The following is a 19079-nucleotide window of genomic DNA, read 5'->3' as shown; positions in this document are numbered from 1 at the left end:
GGGACCAAACTTTATACAATGCAGTGTTAGTTTATAACGAAGCCCAGATTGTACTTGACATTATTTAAACACACAAAATGCTAAATTGTACTCAATGTAACCCTAACCCTAGAGGTCGGTATCATTGGGACTGTATTCATACCAATGTGCAATTCATACAAATATCACGTGGTGATGTAACATAATCACCTTTATAAATGTTGTATCTGTAAGTGGTTCATGAGGTTGCTGGTGTTGCGTTTAAATGCATTTTCATAAAATTCTGTTAAGTGAGTTGATACTTGAGATAGTTTTTTTCTTGTCTGCAGCTTCGTCATCATTTGGCGACAGTAAGGAATTTGAAAATGCTGGCTATGTTTGAATTAATTAATGTTAAGTTAATATCAATAACAGCACTGTTTGTCCTAGACCGTATCAATATTTTGGTACATCAAGAACCGGTACCGATTTAGCGATGGTCGATGACACCCGAACGATATTTGCAGGCACCCATATCAAATAACAGGTCAGATGTTTCATTTATAATCTGTTAGTCAATAAGTGTCAGTGAGGTTTTCCAGATCTCCAACCACAGTTTGGGGTCAACAGGTGAGAATGAGGTCACTGGTTAAAGGTCACAACATTCCTAGATAAGACAACTCCTCCAGACAAGGAATGTCTAGATGGAAGAAATAGAAACTACTCTATTCTACTCTGTTGATCTGCCCTGTACAACGACATCTATTGCACGTCTGTCCGTCCTGGGAGATGGATCCCTCCTCTGTTGCTCTCCCTGAGGTTTCTTCTTCTTTTTCCCTGTTAAAAGGGTTTTTTGAGGAGTTTTTCCCTGGCTGCTGTGAGGGTCTAAGGACAGAGGGTGTTGTACCATGTACAGTCTGTAAAGCCCTTTGAGGCAAATCTGTGATAAAATTGACTTGACATGACTTGACTCTCTATATGTTGAATTTGTTATCAGCATCTTTTAAACCGTTGCGTCTTCTTATTAGTTTCTAGTCAAAGAAACACTGAAGTTGTAGTTTTTGCACAACAGTACCTCACATTTAAGACATCAAAGATAAATATTTTATTATGCATCTTGCAGATTTCTTTAAGCAAGACTTCATTATAGCAAACTAGAATAAAGTTCCTCCAGATCCTATTAAGCTGTTTTTTTGGTTTGTACAACAATTGTTAGATGTTGTTTGTGTTTATTTCAGTTTATTCCATTCCACAACTGGTGCATATAAATCCCCCTGCTACTGTGGAAATCAGTCTTACTCCTCCACTGCAAGTGACCCATATTCATATCTAGTGAGGTATGAGTAAACACTAAAATGTTCTCCTTCTCTCTGCGCGTACATGCACATATAAGGGCAGTATTCTTACATAACTACGGAAACAGCCATATAACCTTAACTAACCTCCATGTGAACGGTTGGTAAACTGGGACAATTCCATAAATCCATAATCAGAGTAAAGGGAAACGGGTTTCACACCTTCAGATCTGATTTTAACATCTTCATTAACTGTGGCATGTAGACACCATTGATTTAGTCAGATGTTCAGAGACGTGCAGGTCAAAGTTCAGAAGTCTGTATGTTATGTTGACACGGGAAACACAGCAGCAGGCAACCATGCAATCCAGAGGAATTATATCACAGTGCTTCTAAGTATTGATGTTGAATTTAAAGATTAGGCCAAATGTATCAGATAATGACTTGAAAGTGACAAGTGTGTGTGTGTGTGTGTGTGTGTGTGTGTGTGTGTGTGTGTGTGTGTGTGTGTGTGTGTGTGTGTGTGTGTGTGTGTGTGTGTGTGTGTGTGTGTGTGCGTGAGAGATCCGGACCTGCTTGATGTTGTCACTGAGGAAGACAAAGTAGACGCAGCAGAAGCCAAGCTGGGTTAGGATTAGAAACAGGTTCACAACCTGTCTGAGTGAGACAGAGACAGACAACAGGTTAGAATGTGTATATAGTAAATGTTGAGACTCCACTTTAACTACACACTCCATATAGGTTCATGAACTAATACATAGATTAAGAAGTTGTCTTTCTGACGGAAAATGCTTTTATTTTTAGACCAACATCCCTGATTGTGATTGCTATCAACGCTTCATCTGAGGAGCCTGTATATTCCTGAATAATTTTCTGTCTCATTTTCCTCAACAATTAGATCTAAATTACAGCAACATGTCAAGAAACCTACTGAGAAAGGATATTGTTCAGAAATATAAAGACCTATAAATAACTTTTTATCTATGGATGGCCACCAAGAAAGAAAGAAAGAAAGAAAGAAAGAAAGAAAGAAAGAAAGAAAGAAAGAAAGAGTCTAAAACTTCCCCTGAAAAAAGCAGTCTTTTAAAACTATGTCCTTCAATAGGAACCTATTTATTTATTTTACTAAATTGACTCAATTATTTACATTTACAATTATTTCAAGATTTATTTCATAGCCATATGTATTTATTTAATATTGGCTAAAATGGCATCCATCTTTACCAACTTTCTTTTTATAAAATTAAGAATTTAATCTTTGGACCAATATTATATGTCATAGTGGGAGAGGCTGTAAAACTGTATGGTTACTCTCATAAGGCACAAAACTCTCTGCTCTTAGGAGACAAACAAACAAATGTATGGTTGGTCACATGACTAAAAGACACATAATCTCTACAGTAAACTCTAAACAAAAAGTAAGTAAAATAAATGTCTTACTTTCCCCACTGCGAGTGTCTCCTCAGCCATGAGACGTTTTCCATCCCGTACTGCACCGCCTCGCCGTAGCTCAGAGACGGCAGGTTCATCCTGAACGGGAAAAATCAATTCACATCTTTAAATAACATTGCATTCATCTGTTTATATTACATTCTGTCTTTGGGGAATAGACACTGCACAGATATGACTTTTGTTATTATTTCGATAGTATGCAAGTTCTCCATCTCTATTTATTCACAGATGAGGCTGCTGAATGTGTTCTTTTGCACCATTATGCTTTACACAGACATTTATATGCATCAGAAGCTGCCTGGAAACAACAAAAAGCCTAAAATGAAAGTAAAAGTCATGGGAATACCCAGTGACATAAATATGCTGCAGATAAACTGCCAATAAAGTGAAACACAGCCTCATTACAGCTTTAAACAGTCATATGTTGGGGAAGACTTAAGTTAAAGAGCAAATAAAGGGTAGAGGTGGAAAAAAAATGTATATAGAGTATATTCATATACTATGGAGGTTTAGTAAAGCAACCTGTGGCTGCACATTTATGAGGTTACAAGAGGAAGTGATGCCTCTGACTCTGCAATAAAGAAACCTTAGAAACAGGAAGAGCAGCATATGTCTCATGAGCATTTGTCTCTGTATTTCCCACACTGATATGGGACTCTTTTTTTTTTCAAGCCTTGTCTGAGGCTTGTTGTGGAAGCTTTTCATTCATGCTCTCTATCTGCTTAATCCTCTTTGGTGTGGCAGGGCGGAGCTGGTGTTTATCCATGCAGGAGCAGGGCAAAGGGCGGGAGAAACTGTGAGACGGGCGATCTGACTGTCAGAGACAGCAACACATACTGATGGAAATCTGATAACAAGTTAATGTGCAAATGAGTGTCCTCGTTACACACTAGCAGCTGTAAAACAGATGATGGATCATACTTCCTGGTGTTTATTGGTCCAGCTACATAATCTAATGGTTTAAATATGGACTGGTGACGACATTTACTGCACCACCTTGTTTTGGTGGAGCTGGTCACAGTGACATTATGTCTGGTTTGTGGATCTGACGGCAGTGTGGGTACAAAACTCGGTGCCCATATGCTGTTGATTACACAGTAGAAAAGGGCGGAGGGGCAGGCCTAAAGAGAGTGTAATCTGTCAACCAGCCACAACAAACATGTCCCTGTTGCACAGTGGGACGTTAAGTAAACAAGTGACAATGAAAGCTGTCGATTTACAACAAACACAGCGTTGGATGATTTGGCAGGGGCAGACCAGTGGCCCTGCTGTGAGGGAATGGAGGTGGTAGAGACAAGAAATTATCTGCAGGCTGCTATTTGGAAACAAATAACTGCAACCCAATCCACAAAGAGACAGAGAAATAATGTAAAACTCAACCTGAATTTTCTCTGCACATCAGCAGCAACTTGAGGTTCAGTGTTTTGCCAAAAATCCCTCTGACATTGAGCTGCCAACTCTGTGATTAATGGAAAACCAACTGCACCACCTGAGCCACAGCTGTCCATAGTGACGTTAACCTATAAAAACGTTCCTCAACTGAATTTATAGATGTTATTTATTCAGTTATTGAATATTATGATGTATACAGGCAAATACAAGGAGCTTTTAACTGGTTATTACACAGTCCCAATTTTATACTGATGGCAAATGAAGCAATCAGCGAGAAGATTGATGAAGATTTCTGTAAAGTTATTCTTAACAGTGTGTAGTAAGATTATGGTTGCATTGCATTGTGGTCTATTGAAACTAGTGTGCATAATGAGTTCATGAAGTCCCGGCTGTTTGCTTTGTGAGGAGGAACTGACACCAAACCCCGGAATTTACGATCAACATTTCAGGAAGTTTAAATGTTATCTGATATGTAACTCCACTTTTCCTGCTGGATGTAAGTTAACATGACACGACTGCAGTGCATCTCAAGCATTTCACTGTGTTTTACTCACTGTGCACTGAGGTGGTGGGAACATTTAACCAGCACCCTCATACAGTGGACCGCTACAATACCCATACACAGCAGGCTGATGGGTCCAAGCTGGAGAGAGACAGAAACAGACAGAGGTTATCAGGAGAGTCAGGTGATTCATTTTTAAAATCCAATTAAAGTTACAACATAGTACTGACAACTACACGAGGAGTAATTATGAGCTGAACTTTGAACCACTGCTTGCTGGCGTAACATTAAAACACTAGACAGATTTATGTTCACGTTTGGGCAGGGCCACCACTGAAAGACACGTCTCAATCCTTTAAACTGGTTCAGGACATTTACATTATTCCCTCCTCCCTTGTTGACTCATAGTGTCCACTGGGTTTTCTGTGTCCTGAAAAATGTATCTAACTTTCTTCTCCCCCCTTTCAACCATTAAAAATTCAGCCATCATCTTCTGTTCCACAGATTATTATACTTTTAAGAGACTGCTGTGGGTCCTTTCAACTATTAGTAAGGACAATGAAGCATAAGGGAATACTTAAGTAACATTTAAACAACCCTTACAACATCCGAAGGAAATCTTTGTGTATTTATGAAACGAGTTTTTCCAAAGGCCTGAGTGGTCTTATGCAACAGGATACTGGCCTCTACTTCATCTGCATAAATTCTGTGTCGCATGGCAGCTCTGGATTTTGTCTGTAGAGATAACAGCCTATCTCTTGGCCACAATAACAGTTACTTTGCTGCAACATGTAAATGTTTTCACACTGCAACCACAGTTCTTTACATGAGCCTGTGAATTAGGTCACAGCTCCTGGAACATCAGACGTACCAGAGAAGAAGACAAACATTACTGCTGATATTGCAGCATTACAGCATCATCTTTCCTTCAACTTGAGATCACATGTTTTGTCATCAATACAACGAACTTTCCCTAATGGTAATCCCCGCTGAAAATACTTTCCACAAATAAATAAAGCTGACAAAATGCTCACTGTCAAACAGCAGCCTGATCCTGTTTGTATAATATCCAACAGGAATGGGAGGAGAATCTAATTTTCTGTCTCCAGACCCATCATGTGACTCTGCGTGATCAGATAATAAGCCCTCTGTGTCCTTACCACCAGGCCTGCATTCTTGACAGCCAGAGGCAGACCCAACAGCCCTGTACCGATGTTCCCTTTCAACAGGTGGATAAGAGTCTGACAGAAACTGGAAAAAACAAGTAAAAATTTTGTTTAAAAACAAATTATCATAATATTACATCTCGTTTATATTGTTTTAGATTATATGACTCACGATGTTCCCGCCCGTCCTCCATGTCTCTCATAGTGACGTTGGGATCTGGCAGGTCCAGGAGGAGAGGGACAAAGAGCGTCCATTTCGGATGGGTGGTCAGAGAACAAAGAACCTGATGTGAAGGAGCGAGAGCAAACGTGAGAATAGGTGAAGAGAAAACCATCTTTCACATGACACCAATATTATGATGTTGTTTTAGAGTTCTCAGTAGAACTGCATTTTATTTCACACTGATAAACACATTTTCTTGATTCCACAGGGCTCTGCACACAGTTGTATACCACTTCGACTTTTTAGATCAACTCGTCGAAGATGGCGACAGCTGGAACCTCAGAATGCAAATAGTTTAATCTTCTGCCAAGGACAAGTGTGCATTTACATGCTTCTCTGATGTTCCCATTTTTAGAGTTGGGTCTAATGTGGAAACAACATGAACTCTGTGTTTAAGCGTTTAAACAACACATTCACAGCTGTTTTCAATATCTGCATGACAGCAAACAGAAAAGGAGTCATGAAATATGATCAGAAAACTCACTTTTCTGATTACTTTGACAGCACATGAATGCAGCACATCTTGCAACAATAATGAAAGTGAAAATGAATTTGTGTATCTGCCCCGTGATTCAGATCCGTTTCAAAATTGAATGGGTTCTTCCTTGACCCATGCTTTACCCTTCTACCAAGTTTCTTGAAAACTGTAAAACTGTTTTTACATAATCCTGCTGACAAACGTTAAAGAAATCATAACCCTCTTTTATAGAGGTAATAACTAAAATGTGACTAAAACACATTTCTGTCAAAGGGGTAGGACTAACACTAAATCAAAATTATGTGCCAACATTAACACAGACTCACAGGGCACTAAAATTACTTCATGTCTTCCCTTAATGTTAGTTTAGTCCGACTATATCCATCGGGTATTAGCTGTGCACCATAAAAAAACCTCATGACTTTTACAGCCACATTGATCTCATTTGAGGATTTCAGCAAAAATATCTTCTATAAACAAGATGACATCGATAAACGCGTGAAAACAATCATTTGGTTTATCTGTTCATCTTCACACTGCACAGACGACAAATAGCCCTGCAGCTACACTCAGCCGCTGATACCCGATGGGTCCTAGTTGTGTTTAATGATCTGACACGTTTTACCCAACAGACGGCTGGATTTAGTGTTCAGTTTACTTGAGCATCCCGTGACTCTTATCATCCTTTGACAAACAGAGAGGAACTGGGACATACTTTAGCGGAGGAGGGATAAAGACTAAAGAGCACAACATTTCATTGTTTCATCAGCCGGCAGTATGTCTACTCACAGTGTGAAAACTAATAGTGAAGTGAAACTGAGGCACGTGTTTAAAACTCTCAGCAACTTTTCAGCTGGACTCTCCTTGGAATGATTACAGTCTTAACGCCTCTCCCCTGACTACCACACAACAAATACTGACACTAGGTTCATGTTTTAATGTTTCTCTTTACATGGACTATTACATATCATATATCCAAAAATTTGAATGAATCAGAATAATTAGATGCAAATAGGGCTGGCCTATATAGCCAAAAACCTTGTATACTGATAAGTCCTTTTTCATATCTTGATGGCTATCAAAAATGGCTTCAAAATGGCTTCAAAATTCTCAACATAATGCAACAAATATAGAGTGGTCAGCATAAGACAGTACTTTGATTCAATTACACTGGAGTATTTCCATATATTCCCAATATTTCACATCCATTTCTTTCTGAGAAATTTTAGTAAGTATGTACTTGGTATTATCAATTAAGAAGACGTAATTGTGCCCTGATGTCTCAATATATTGTTTAATCTCAATATGATTCCATTGAAAGAAAATAAATTACAACCTGGATTGCAAATGTGTTGCACACTGTGAAAACACCATAAAAACATAAAAAAGCAAATCCTTTGCAACCTACATTCAATTGAATACAGTAAATAAGTAAGATATCCCAGCATCCCAACTTTCTTGGAAAACCTTGGTAGTATCGTTTTGAATATTCGCCCAGCCCTAAAAGAAGCTATTTTTAAAAATCGCTGCATTTCATTTGTCAGGAGCTTCCTTGTATAGTTGCTCTTAGGACATGGATGCTGCACCTTTGTCATAACATGCTGAATATTTAATTCACAGTTGTGACCTCCTGCCAAACAAGACACCAGCTGAGCCGAAGAAAGCGAAAGCTGCTTTGATGAATCAGTGTCTACCTGCCAGCTGGGATTACGTATAATCCCTCTGCGTCTGACTTTATATGACACTGTATGCACCAGACGAGTACCAGAGTACAGCCTTGCTTCTGATCCATGAAGATAATGCAAAAAGCAGCGTGCTTGATTTTAAATACCTTCACTCCGGTCTACATCACTGGCCATCATGTTGGGTCAGGTGATTTGGTGGACGGCTGGGTGTCGTCTCTCCCAGCCTCGCGGATCCTAATGCCGGGGGATCAGGGAGTCCAGCATCGACAGCTACACACTGCAGAAAAGAGGGAGCAGTTCAATGCAAGACCTGTCAGCAACAGCTGATCCATTATGATATTGTAAATTTGACAATGAAAGAAGTTAACAAGATGCAACCACTGATCCTCAATAAACAATAAATTCAAAGTTCATGGTTTGAGACACACACTCACTGGACACTTTATTAAGTAATTATTAGGTATAAGTTTTAACTGCTTGTTATAGCTAAAATCTAAACCAAGCCAAAGCCAATCACATGGCAGCAACTCAATACATTTAGGCATGTAGACATGGTAAAGACCAGCTGCTGAAGTTCAAAGCGAGCATCAGAATGGAGAAGAAAGGTGATTTGAGTGACTGAATGCTTGTTGGTCTGGGTATTTCAGAAACTGCTGTTCTAACAACAATATCTAGGGTTTACTGAGAATGGTGGAAATAGAGAAAATATCCAGTGAGCGGCATTTCTCTGGGCCAAAACGGCTACAAGGTATGCAGACGACCATCCCTGAACACACAACACATCCAACCTTGAAGTAGATGGGCTACAGCAGCATAATACCACACCGGGTGCCACTCTTGTCAGCTAAGAACAGGAAACTGAGGCTATAATTTGCACGGGCTCACCTAAATTGGACAATAGAAGTTTGGATAAACATTGCCTGGTTGATGAGACTCAATAGAAACAACAGAGGACAACATCCTCTGTTGTTTCTCTGCAACCTTACATCCTCTCAGCTTCGGGCTCACAGACCAACGTGTTGGACAGTCACTAAGCACGCCACTTAACCCCAGTGCTCTTAGCCACGATGTTATATAAGAGCAGCATAAGGGCTGTTAGTTCTAACAGGGTGTGTGAGAACATCTTAATGGCCTGGTGTGTGTGTTACTGCTGCTGCTTTTAATCACACACAAGGATTTGTACAAACACTCTACTGTATACCTGCTGATTCACTGCAGTCAGACAACAGCATTTATTGTTAAGTTATCGCTGAAACTCTTGGTGACAAAAACTGTTTGAACTTCCCATAACTTTACGACTTATAAACACACTTTGTTACACATTAGCAGTGGTGGAATTTAGCTAAGTGTATTTACTCAAACAGTGTACAATTTTGAAGTTCTTGCTACTTACTTTTTGATTTATGTCATTTTGTAATTTGCACATCAAAGAATCTAATGATATAATATCTTATAGTATACAGTAACAGGGCACATTTAGCTACATTGAATACTTTCACATTTAATACTTTAACTGGATTTTACCGTTGATTTTACAGTGTAGTATTAGTACTTTTACTCAAGTAAAGGATTGTAAAACTTCTTCCACCAATGCTGATTAGTGTTTAAAGAGTTCAGAACAACTTGGATTATATATGCAGGAAAAAATTCCAGCATGGACTTGAGAGCTCCAGTTAAAAGAATGAAAGCTTGTAAAGGCGTATAATTGGCCCTTGGGGCGTTTACATTAGCACTGTGTAACGTTTCTTTAACATTGAACAAAGTAAACATTGCATAGGGATAATTAATGTAAACCTACAAGGTGTTTTGTTTGTTAAAATTGATTTCTCTTGGCAGTTCCTCCAGGGGATGAGCCATTGTTCAGCAGAAATGATGTGTGACTTCGACCAACTACAATGTAGCTGCATGCAGGCCAAAGTTTCAAGTTATGAGCTATTCAGCAATTTTCACAATGCACCGTGACATGAGATGACTAAACTAACCACTGGGGAAATGTTAATAGCATGGTGTGCAATTTCTGGCAGCACGACTTTAAACTGAAACCAAAAAGCCATTAAGATGTTAGTGCTTTCCCTTGTTTTGTGGAAGACTTGAATGCACAAACACTTAATTTTTCAATTTAAAAAATGCAATTTCACATAATTTTGGACCATTATTATTACTACTATGTGTGAAACATTGGAAAAGCTAGAGCACATAATAAATAAACACAGAACTTGTTAAAGAAGTCCACTGAGGACCAATGACAGTCATTTGGTTCTGATGCTCTTCACATTGATTTTACATTCATTCAGCTTAGGCAGAGCCCAAAACAGCTTGGGTGCTGAGCCTAAGCCTTATAATGGCCTGGAGTATTTCTCTAACACTCAGTGATGTCCAGAGCTTATCAATAGCACCGTTTTTCAGTTCTTTACAGGACAAAAACTAATTTCCTTCAAAGAAAAATAAACTGTGGGCTCTTCAGCAAAGGTCAGCATTTTTGGATTCTAAATTAATCATAACCCTTTCCTTTCTGAAGTTGCACTGGTTTTACAGTTCACTGGCAAGGTTAAATATCTTCACTTAATATTATTCTTTCATGCAAAACCCTCAGTTAGAAGACACTAAATATTTAATGTTTAATTAATTTGTCTTTTATAAATTATTCATGGCTCATCTTAATCTGTTACTGAAAATAATATCCTGAATATTATCCTTTTTTGTATGTACTCCCATCAGGGCTGCAGCTAATGATTATTATGATTATTTTTTTCATTTTAAATAATTGATCATTTTGATGGCCTAGATTTTAGAAACTTGAGCCAAAGATAACACTTCAATATTGCTTATTTTGTACAACTAACAATCCAAAGTCCTTAAACTATTCAGTTTTCAATGTAATAAACATGCGAAAAAGCAGCAAATTCTCATATTTTAGGGTCCTGAACCAGCATATAGTTGGTATTTTTGTATTAATTTATACATTTTGTATATTTTCTATGGATTGACTAACTGGATTGATAATCCTTTCAGTTCCCAGTTTTCTGCTAAAACCCCAAAAAACAAAGTTTGGAAAATGTATGATTTCTGGGCTCTCAGCAATGCAAAGAAGAAAGAAGATTTCCTTTTATTCTGTAAAGATAAAAGTGAATGAGCCCAAGCAATACAATCTACAAAGCTGCAAATACTGACCTTTACATTTAAATATCTTGTTGTCAAATATAAAGCTGATAGTGGATGCAGCTTCCAGTGTTTACTGTTGATAAGCTAACATAGAGTCCGGTCTGTGTTTAACCAGGGTGCGGCCAAACGAAGATCCGTCTTCATTTCTACCTCAATGTTTTGGAAATTAGTGAGTGTCTTTCTGTGACAGATCACTCAAACACACACACAAACAAACACACTGCAGACCGACCGGACAAACCTGACAATCCCTTGATCAGGAGACGTGTGAGTGTCTCTGTCGCCTCAATGGACAGGGTCACAAAGCAGACAACCTGGGATAAAAATCAGGGATGGGATCTTGCCAGGACACTACAACATCAAATGAGCTTATAATTAATTGTGCTGTGCTGAGGGAGCAGTTAAATAGGGCTGTGCACAAACGGTTTAGTTGCTATTTATCTCCGAGAAAGACACACAGAGACAGTGAGGGGACTGAAATAGCAAGAAAAGAAGACGTGGGCTAAAACGAGAATTGCTAAGCGCTACGTTGTATATGCTAACATGTAAGGAAGATAGTTATACACTACGAATAACCTGTTATTAACATGGAAACGGAGCAGTTTGAATGTAGCTTGACAAAGCTAACGTTATTTGTCATAAACATCGGTTAGCTTACGGTTAGCTATATGTTCCGCTACCATATTTATGTCGGCAAAACGCCTCGTAACGACCCTTACCTCGGGGAAACCTTGTGTCCTGTCTCCTGTCTGGGTCTCAGGGATGGTGTAAACCAGAGGCTAACCTCACCGCAGACCTCTTATTTTCCTATCATAGCCATGTCTGGGTGATTACAGCGCGGCAACAACTGCACCGATTGAAGGCAAAACAGGAGTCAGCTCTGCTCTGCGCGTCCCCGGGAGCCAGCAGCGCGATCACGTCACTCGGCAGAGAGTGAGCGGTGCTCTGCGTTATTTATACAGTCTATGGTTCGACGTGCTGTTGCCATAGATACGGATTATAACTTTACTCGTGTAACCGTTTTTGGTATTTAAAAAAAGTATCTCTCAAACATTTTTGCTTAAAGGAAAAGAAACGTAAAACCCAATAATATAAATAAAGCAAAAAACATTTTTATTACATTGTCAAATGTTTTTTTCATTGGAAAACTCGGCATCACAACCATATTGTCCATAGACATATGATACAGTCTATGATCACAACCGATAGGGCTTTTATTTTGTGAAAAAAACTACGCTAAGAAGCCCTTGATATGTTTTCCGGGGCGGCCAGACTAAATGAGGCTGCTTTAATTTAAAAGGTTATCTACGCAGTTTGTCTTTCGTTTATTCTCTGTTCTTATAATGTATTTTGCTGAAGCGACTAAGCAAAAATAAAATTAATAACACAAAATGCACATAAATAAAGTGCATTTTGACAACGAGAAAACTCGGCGTTACTACTGATAGGACTTTTATTTTGAGGGGAAAAGTAGTAGTTTCGGAGCGTTTGATTTGTATCCCGGCGCGGCCAGACTGTATTGAGGCTATTTTAAAAGGTTATCTACACAGTTAATCATTTTTTTATTCTATTTTCTTTAATTTAATTTGGTAAATTAATCAAGCAAAAATAAAATAAATGAAACAAAATGTTTTGAAAAAGTACAGTGGAACGAGAAAGACCCCCGGATGGAAGCTTCCTGTACGTCAAGGTAGTTACAATTAAAGCCGAAGGGAAACGTTTTTACTTTCAGAATAAAAATAAAAAAAGAAAGACATTCTTTATGGGATGTTTTTATTTGTTTTTATTACAGTGTATATGTCCCTTTATAAATATAAATCATTTATATTTATTTCAATTTTTGAATAACACATTACGTCAATGTTGCGTTTCACGTAATTTCTGCTCCGATTTTTTTACACCGGAAATCCGGCTGTTCCGTTTTGGTAACAGCTAGCTTCACACCAGCTTGGCAGGAAGGGAACATTTCTGGAGGTTTTCGCTTTAGTTGCTGCATCTTTAAGTCAGCCAGAGGCAAAAGTCCACAGCTGGTTTGACAACCAGATTACGCCACACTAGTCCAACATGACGGTGAGTTACGACTCTAATTATAGCTTTATTTTAGCTTTGGTGCGACATTAAGTTCGCTTTTCCTTTCCGCTTTGCTCTTAGGCTTTGCTAAGTAGCCGGCAAGCTAGCTATCAAACTCTTGACTGCTAAGTTAACAATCACTTCTATTGATCCCACAGTGACAAAAATGCAACCGAAAATCGACTATTTACAGAGACTAGACTGAGCAATACTGTGAGTTGAGTAGCATATAAAGTTAGTAATAATTAACCAGTTAAGTCTATGCGACGTTTACTAATATAGTTATAACTTAACAGTAAGATCAATTATGTTAATGCTGTTATTATGAACATATTACACTGTTTCTTACACTCATCATATGTGATCTCACAGAATGTGCTCATTTATTGTATATGTATATGCTACAACTTAAACTAGATGTTGATGTAGTAAATGTAATGAAAATGTGATAAATAGAGGAGTCATTACTCCCCAAAAAATGCAGTGCCAATGACTCAGCACAAGTTATTTCACACACTTGAATCAAGTTTAAAGTAAAAGTTGGTTGTCTCTGGCTAGTAATAATACACCATGCCCCTTTAAGATTATTCTAAGAATATCCATTAAAAAAATAAAATAATTTATGGACATTTTTCACATTATACAAACGGTAAACAAAAAAGAATAATGAAAAAATATGAGGTCATGGGATGGTCAATAAATCAGGCAAATTGAAAATAAAAATATTGTCTGATTAGATAAAGAAATATACCATTTTCCCCACCGTTTTTCTCCCAGTTCTTCTTGAATACAACGGGAGTATGTCTTTAGTTCTTATAAATGCAGGTGTTTGATAAAAAGGCCAGCAGTGGGACAGCTTTTCTGAAGCCAGTACTTTGTAAAGGCCTTTTTTGCTTTCTGCAAGCAAGAATATTAACTTTTGAAAATGTCAAAACTACAGCATCACTTATAGTATATAGAACAACTTTACTGCTTATCTTTTGCTGGAGTTTTGACCTCTGCTAACTTTTTTTCTCTTCTCCATACACCTTGGAAGTAAGTGAAATTGTACCAGAAACCCCATTTTTATTCTTGAGAATAGCAGCTTTTGCCATCACACAAAAGATTTAGGCTCAAGCCAACAGGTCGAGGAACTCTTTTGTTTCTCACTCTGTCAAACTAGTTTGTGTTTTAAGCAGCCTCAGTGTACCTGGGCTGAACACTGGTGTAACAGGGCGTGAAGCTTTTAGTATGGTTTGTTGTTTAATTGAATGTTTTCTTTTGTGTTTATGTCGAACAGTTTATGCCTGGAGAAATTTAATAAATATTCTGATAATAGAGTGAGATAAAATAAAATGATCTGTCTCTAACAGAAGCACGAGTTTGAGGTGGCGATGACGTGTGAGGGATGCTCTGGAGCTGTTACCAGAGTCCTCAACAAGCTGGGAGGTGAGACTGACATCTCTTCAGTGTTTCTTGTAGAATTTTTTTCAGCAGCGGGGGTAAAGGGTAATTTGTTCCCTGGACGATGTGCGCATATAAATATCAATCAGCAATTAGTATATAAAGCGACACCAGACTTCAAAACATGCTTTGGAACCAGTGTTTCCCACAGGATTTTATGAGACTATGAGACCTGAACCACCTAGGGGGTTCCGGGTGCAAGCCCCGCAGAAGATTTTTGCCGCAAAATGCCTAAATTCGGTGACCTCTCTTACATTCTAATGCCACTATTCCATCATATGAACCAGGGTTTCCAATTAATTACCTAGACTCTGGCGGCCCGCCAGACTCTAACCTGTCCCGGCAGGGTCTCGTGTGCTGCGCTAACGTCATATTTCAAGCTACTGAAAATAAATTTCCACAATTCATAATATAAAGTTATTTTGTGTTGTGTTGCCGTTGCTCAGCAGAGTGTCTATCACCCGTCAGTCAAAACCCAGACCCACCTCTCCGTCCTCCTCCGAGACATACGCACACATTCACACACTTACACAAGCACTGAATATACCAAGCTGCCCTCCCCATGTCTCTACTTCAAAACAATTCCAGCATGACACATGCAGCTTTCAAAATGTGTTAACAGAATCCACCACAGAAGACAAGAAGACTGTCAAAATATGATGCCTTAAGTAAAACATAAAATAACCCTTATTCTCCATTAAACAGTTCTTAAAATATACTACTATACTATCACTGTATATGATCTGCTTTTATTGGAACAAAACTAGCTATTTTTTTACACTGGCTGGCTACTCCATGTCTTAGTGGAAAGCATGTTGACAGCAATAAAACATGACACAGGGGGATGCCATGCCCCCGGACCCCCCTAAATGAATGTGAAATTCATTAAAAAAAATGTTTACCAGAACATTGCTTTTATTGTGAAGGCAAGTATAACACGTTCTTGCCGTAACGCTTAGTAAAAACATGCACCGGGAAAGCAAGTGGAGGTTGGCTTGGTTCTCTTCCAGTATCGTTAGCTAGCTATCCACTCTAACAGGCAGTCTAACATCACTCAGAAACTCCAGTAATGCTAACCAGAAGTTCAATGACCCCTTTGCAAAAAAGCAAAAAAAAAAAAGCAAGGAGGTGGGGGGAAGTTCAGTTCTTTTAGAATTCAATAAGGAACAGATTTTTTTGATATGGCTCTGCAAGTTTCATATGAAGAGATTTAAGGCATAGTTCAAGAAGGAATGCCACATTTTCTCCAATTGTCCAGAGGGCCACAAAGTATAATGCTGAATTTCTCTAGTTTTAATTACTATATGACATCACTTAACCACATAAACAGTGCTGTAGTTTAACTACTTTGAAGTTGAATGCAGCATTTGTTGCATAAAGATAGACTTGTAAAGTGATTTTTCTGCAGCTTTCCAGTGTTAAACAATTGCTCCCCTTCCTTAAACCAGATTCCTAATTCGTTTCTCCATAACATCACCACTATTTTTGATAAAAAAAAGTGTGTAATGTCAAATGAATTAAGTTGAAGCATGAAGAAGAACCTCCAGCTATCCTTGCTGTCGTCTCACAGAGAATTCAGTGAAAGTGCAGCTTGAAAGCTTTTGGCTGCTTGCATCACAGCCACCTCATGACTTCTCTGCCTCTGAATGTTGACTCAGCCAACATGTCACCTGATGCACTGGCTTTTATTTGGCTGAGTCTTAAAAGTGTCCAGTGCTGAAGTGACACTTCTGTTTTTTTCTAGCCATACCTGCCTCACAGTCTGAGCTGTGACATCCCTTACACTGATTTATTTTATCCGAGAACTGGAGTCAAAAAGACAACATTAAATTAGAGTGTCTTATGGTTAATCTTGTTCCTCTAAAATCTATTTTATTGCCAGTGTAACAGATCTGCACAGTGTCTCCACTGCTGTTGCCTCTTCTTGGAAATTAAACAGAGTGCCTCTTTGTTCTCTGTCTCTCAGATGTAAAGTTTGAGATCGACCTGCCTAAGAAACTGGTTTGGATCGAGTCCGACAAAGATGTGGAAGTTCTCTTGGCGACACTGCAGAAATGCGGGAAGGAGGTCAAGTACAACGGCACTAAATGAAGGAATCTGCCTCGCGAAGAACAGGTGACAGGATGGAGATAAAGTGTTAAAGTCCACTTAGATTTATGTTTACGACCTCCATACACATTTTGTAAATCTGTTTAGGCCTTTTCTGACCATTGGAAACTATAAACAACAAGGAAAATTATTACTTTTATTAAATGTATAATTACACAGTAAAAATAAAAAAAATATACCTCTCTTTTTCTGCTATTTTCACTATGATTTGAACCATTATGGATTTACAAATTTAATATAATAGGTCAGCTTACTTCTTCCATCCGTTTCTATGTGTATTTTCTTTAGGAAATCACTGCTGCTGATGCAAAGTGAAGATTTATGCTGGAATTCAAGTCTGATGGATCCTCAGTGACCCCTCCCACCCTTAGATGCCAAACCTGTCCTCTCCTCAAGCTCACACGCACAAAAAACTCCTCTTGTATGCAGATCATCTCTCAGTGTTGTGATTTATAAGGCCATGCTGTTGTGCTGGGAGCACTTGTCCATCTGTGAAAAGAGAAAATCTCAAATTTATGTGCAACACTGGCCTGAACTATCACTACAATCACTCTCCAACATGCCTCTATTCAGCATTCTGATTTACATAACTGTATTTTAGGGAATTTCTTAAAATGTCCTGAAGTGACAGTAACGTTTTATATTTAGCTCTACTTTCAGATGTCTTTATTTAATAAAAATACATAAGAACTCTAAAACAGAAGGACATGCAGCTGCAGATTTGAACCATTTTCAGCATTTCCTGTTTGCTGCTAAACGAACATAAGCAAACACTCTTTAACACAATTGAAGTACATTCCCTGGATTGTAAAACATGCTGTAAACTATTAGCTTGGTCTTCCTCAGCTGTGACATTCAGTATTATGTCATTTGTTGGATTTAAACTAATTAAAAGTGATTATTCAAGATGAAGGTGTTTGTAGTTCTGCATCATGTCGGGTCTTGGTCCGTCTCTGGGACCATCTGCTGGACTTGAATCTATAAAGCTGTTTCCTTTTAGCTTGATAACACTTAACATTACGATAATATATTAACACCACAGTTCATTTAAATCATGTTGATTGATTTTTACTAACAGATATCTGTTGTCTTCTTACAACGTGAAACACTTGTTGTAATTCACTCTTTTTGTTACTTTGGGAGAAATATCTCCTCCCTCTCCGGGGCTTTTGTAGCTGTCTTGATGTGTTGAGAAGGCCCTGCGGAAATAAAAGCACTTCTGCCTCAGTCTACTGTTTATTGCTTTTTACATAGCTTTACTTGAAGCAATACTTATTTTAATGGCATTGGTAATAAACATGATTGTTGTAGCATTGACCCAAACTAATTTATTTAACGACAAAAAGAGCAAATGAAGGTTGAGTTTATCTTTGCTGTGTGCTGGAACACCAACATGATTATCCTGTTACAACATTAGACTGAATAAGTATTCGTGTGTATCTTAGCAAGGTTTATTTGTACTGGGATGTTGGAATATGATTTGAAAAATCTACAGAGGAGTCTGGAAAAGTCTGGAATATCTGATTGGAAAATGTGTAGGAGCCCTGTAACTAGACCTAAACCTCAGACAGCTCTGTATGCAAGGCATGCAAGTGTGTAATGTGTTTCACATTACGTGAGCTATGCAAGATTGCATATCAAGGAAACATTTTTCTACTCAATATGATATGAAAAAACAAGCAAACATGTTTTTAAAAGTGAATTTAAAGATGGTAACTGAAGTTCACTGGTCAAGTAATCATTTCTCTGCACTCTTCATTTAACCATGTATAGAAACAAATATTTTTTTTTAGATTAAAACAGGGTAAGAAGTGTTTAAGGGGTAAATAAGGAAAAACTGGAAATTAAAAGAGGTATTTTAGAACTATTATCAAATTTGTACTGGAGTGATTGGAAACATTATTTTGTGATTTAATGATATAAAGTCATGCTGTGAAGTGATTCATACAGAAACACTAACCATGTCATGAAAGCCATTCTATTATTAGCTATGGGCATGAAAACTTGCTACATTGCTTTCAGCTTGCAAAAAAGGATTACTTGATATTGGCTAAAACAATAACAACCCACAGGCAGGTTAATGAACGTTAACTCAATGGAAAAAACAACAGCAAAACTTAAGGCTTCAAAATCAGAATCCACAA

General features: G+C 38.2%; 2 protein-coding genes across 2 annotated transcripts in view; one reads left to right on the top strand and one right to left on the bottom strand.

Annotated features, from left to right (window-relative positions):
• slc36a1 (solute carrier family 36 member 1) overlaps positions 1-12186 on the bottom strand; it is a 51830-nt gene extending 39644 nt beyond the window's left edge. Inside the window, exons 1-7 of the mRNA XM_059345731.1 lie at positions 12033-12186; positions 8298-8428; positions 5938-6049; positions 5760-5850; positions 4652-4740; positions 2694-2783; positions 1826-1910 (exon numbers count right to left, since the gene is read on the bottom strand). Coding sequence (XP_059201714.1) covers positions 1826-1910; positions 2694-2783; positions 4652-4740; positions 5760-5850; positions 5938-6049; positions 8298-8328 — 498 coding nt within the window. The 5' untranslated portion in view covers positions 8329-8428; positions 12033-12186. The remainder of the gene's footprint in view (positions 1-1825; positions 1911-2693; positions 2784-4651; positions 4741-5759; positions 5851-5937; positions 6050-8297; positions 8429-12032) is intronic.
• Positions 12187-13227: 1041 nt separating this feature from the next.
• Positions 13228-18162, top strand: atox1 (antioxidant 1 copper chaperone). The gene is made up of 4 exons (XM_059345732.1): positions 13228-13383; positions 14736-14811; positions 16793-16941; positions 17224-18162. Exons 1-3 carry the CDS (start codon positions 13378-13380, stop codon positions 16915-16917), a joined length of 207 nt encoding a protein of 68 aa, XP_059201715.1. The 5' UTR covers positions 13228-13377; the 3' UTR covers positions 16918-16941; positions 17224-18162.
• Positions 18163-19079: the final 917 nt, after the last annotated feature.

Source organism: Centropristis striata, chromosome 12 (assembly GCF_030273125.1).
Source record: "Centropristis striata isolate RG_2023a ecotype Rhode Island chromosome 12, C.striata_1.0, whole genome shotgun sequence".
NCBI lineage: Eukaryota > Metazoa > Chordata > Actinopteri > Perciformes > Serranidae > Centropristis > Centropristis striata.
This window is presented reverse-complemented; position numbering and strand designations above follow the sequence as displayed.

Excerpts from the sequence above, each read along its gene's own strand:
- atox1 (XM_059345732.1), top strand. Across the intron at positions 14,812-16,792 it reads AGTCCTCAACAAGCTGGGAG|ATGTAAAGTTTGAGATCGAC; the intron begins GTGAGACTGACA and ends TCTGTCTCTCAG.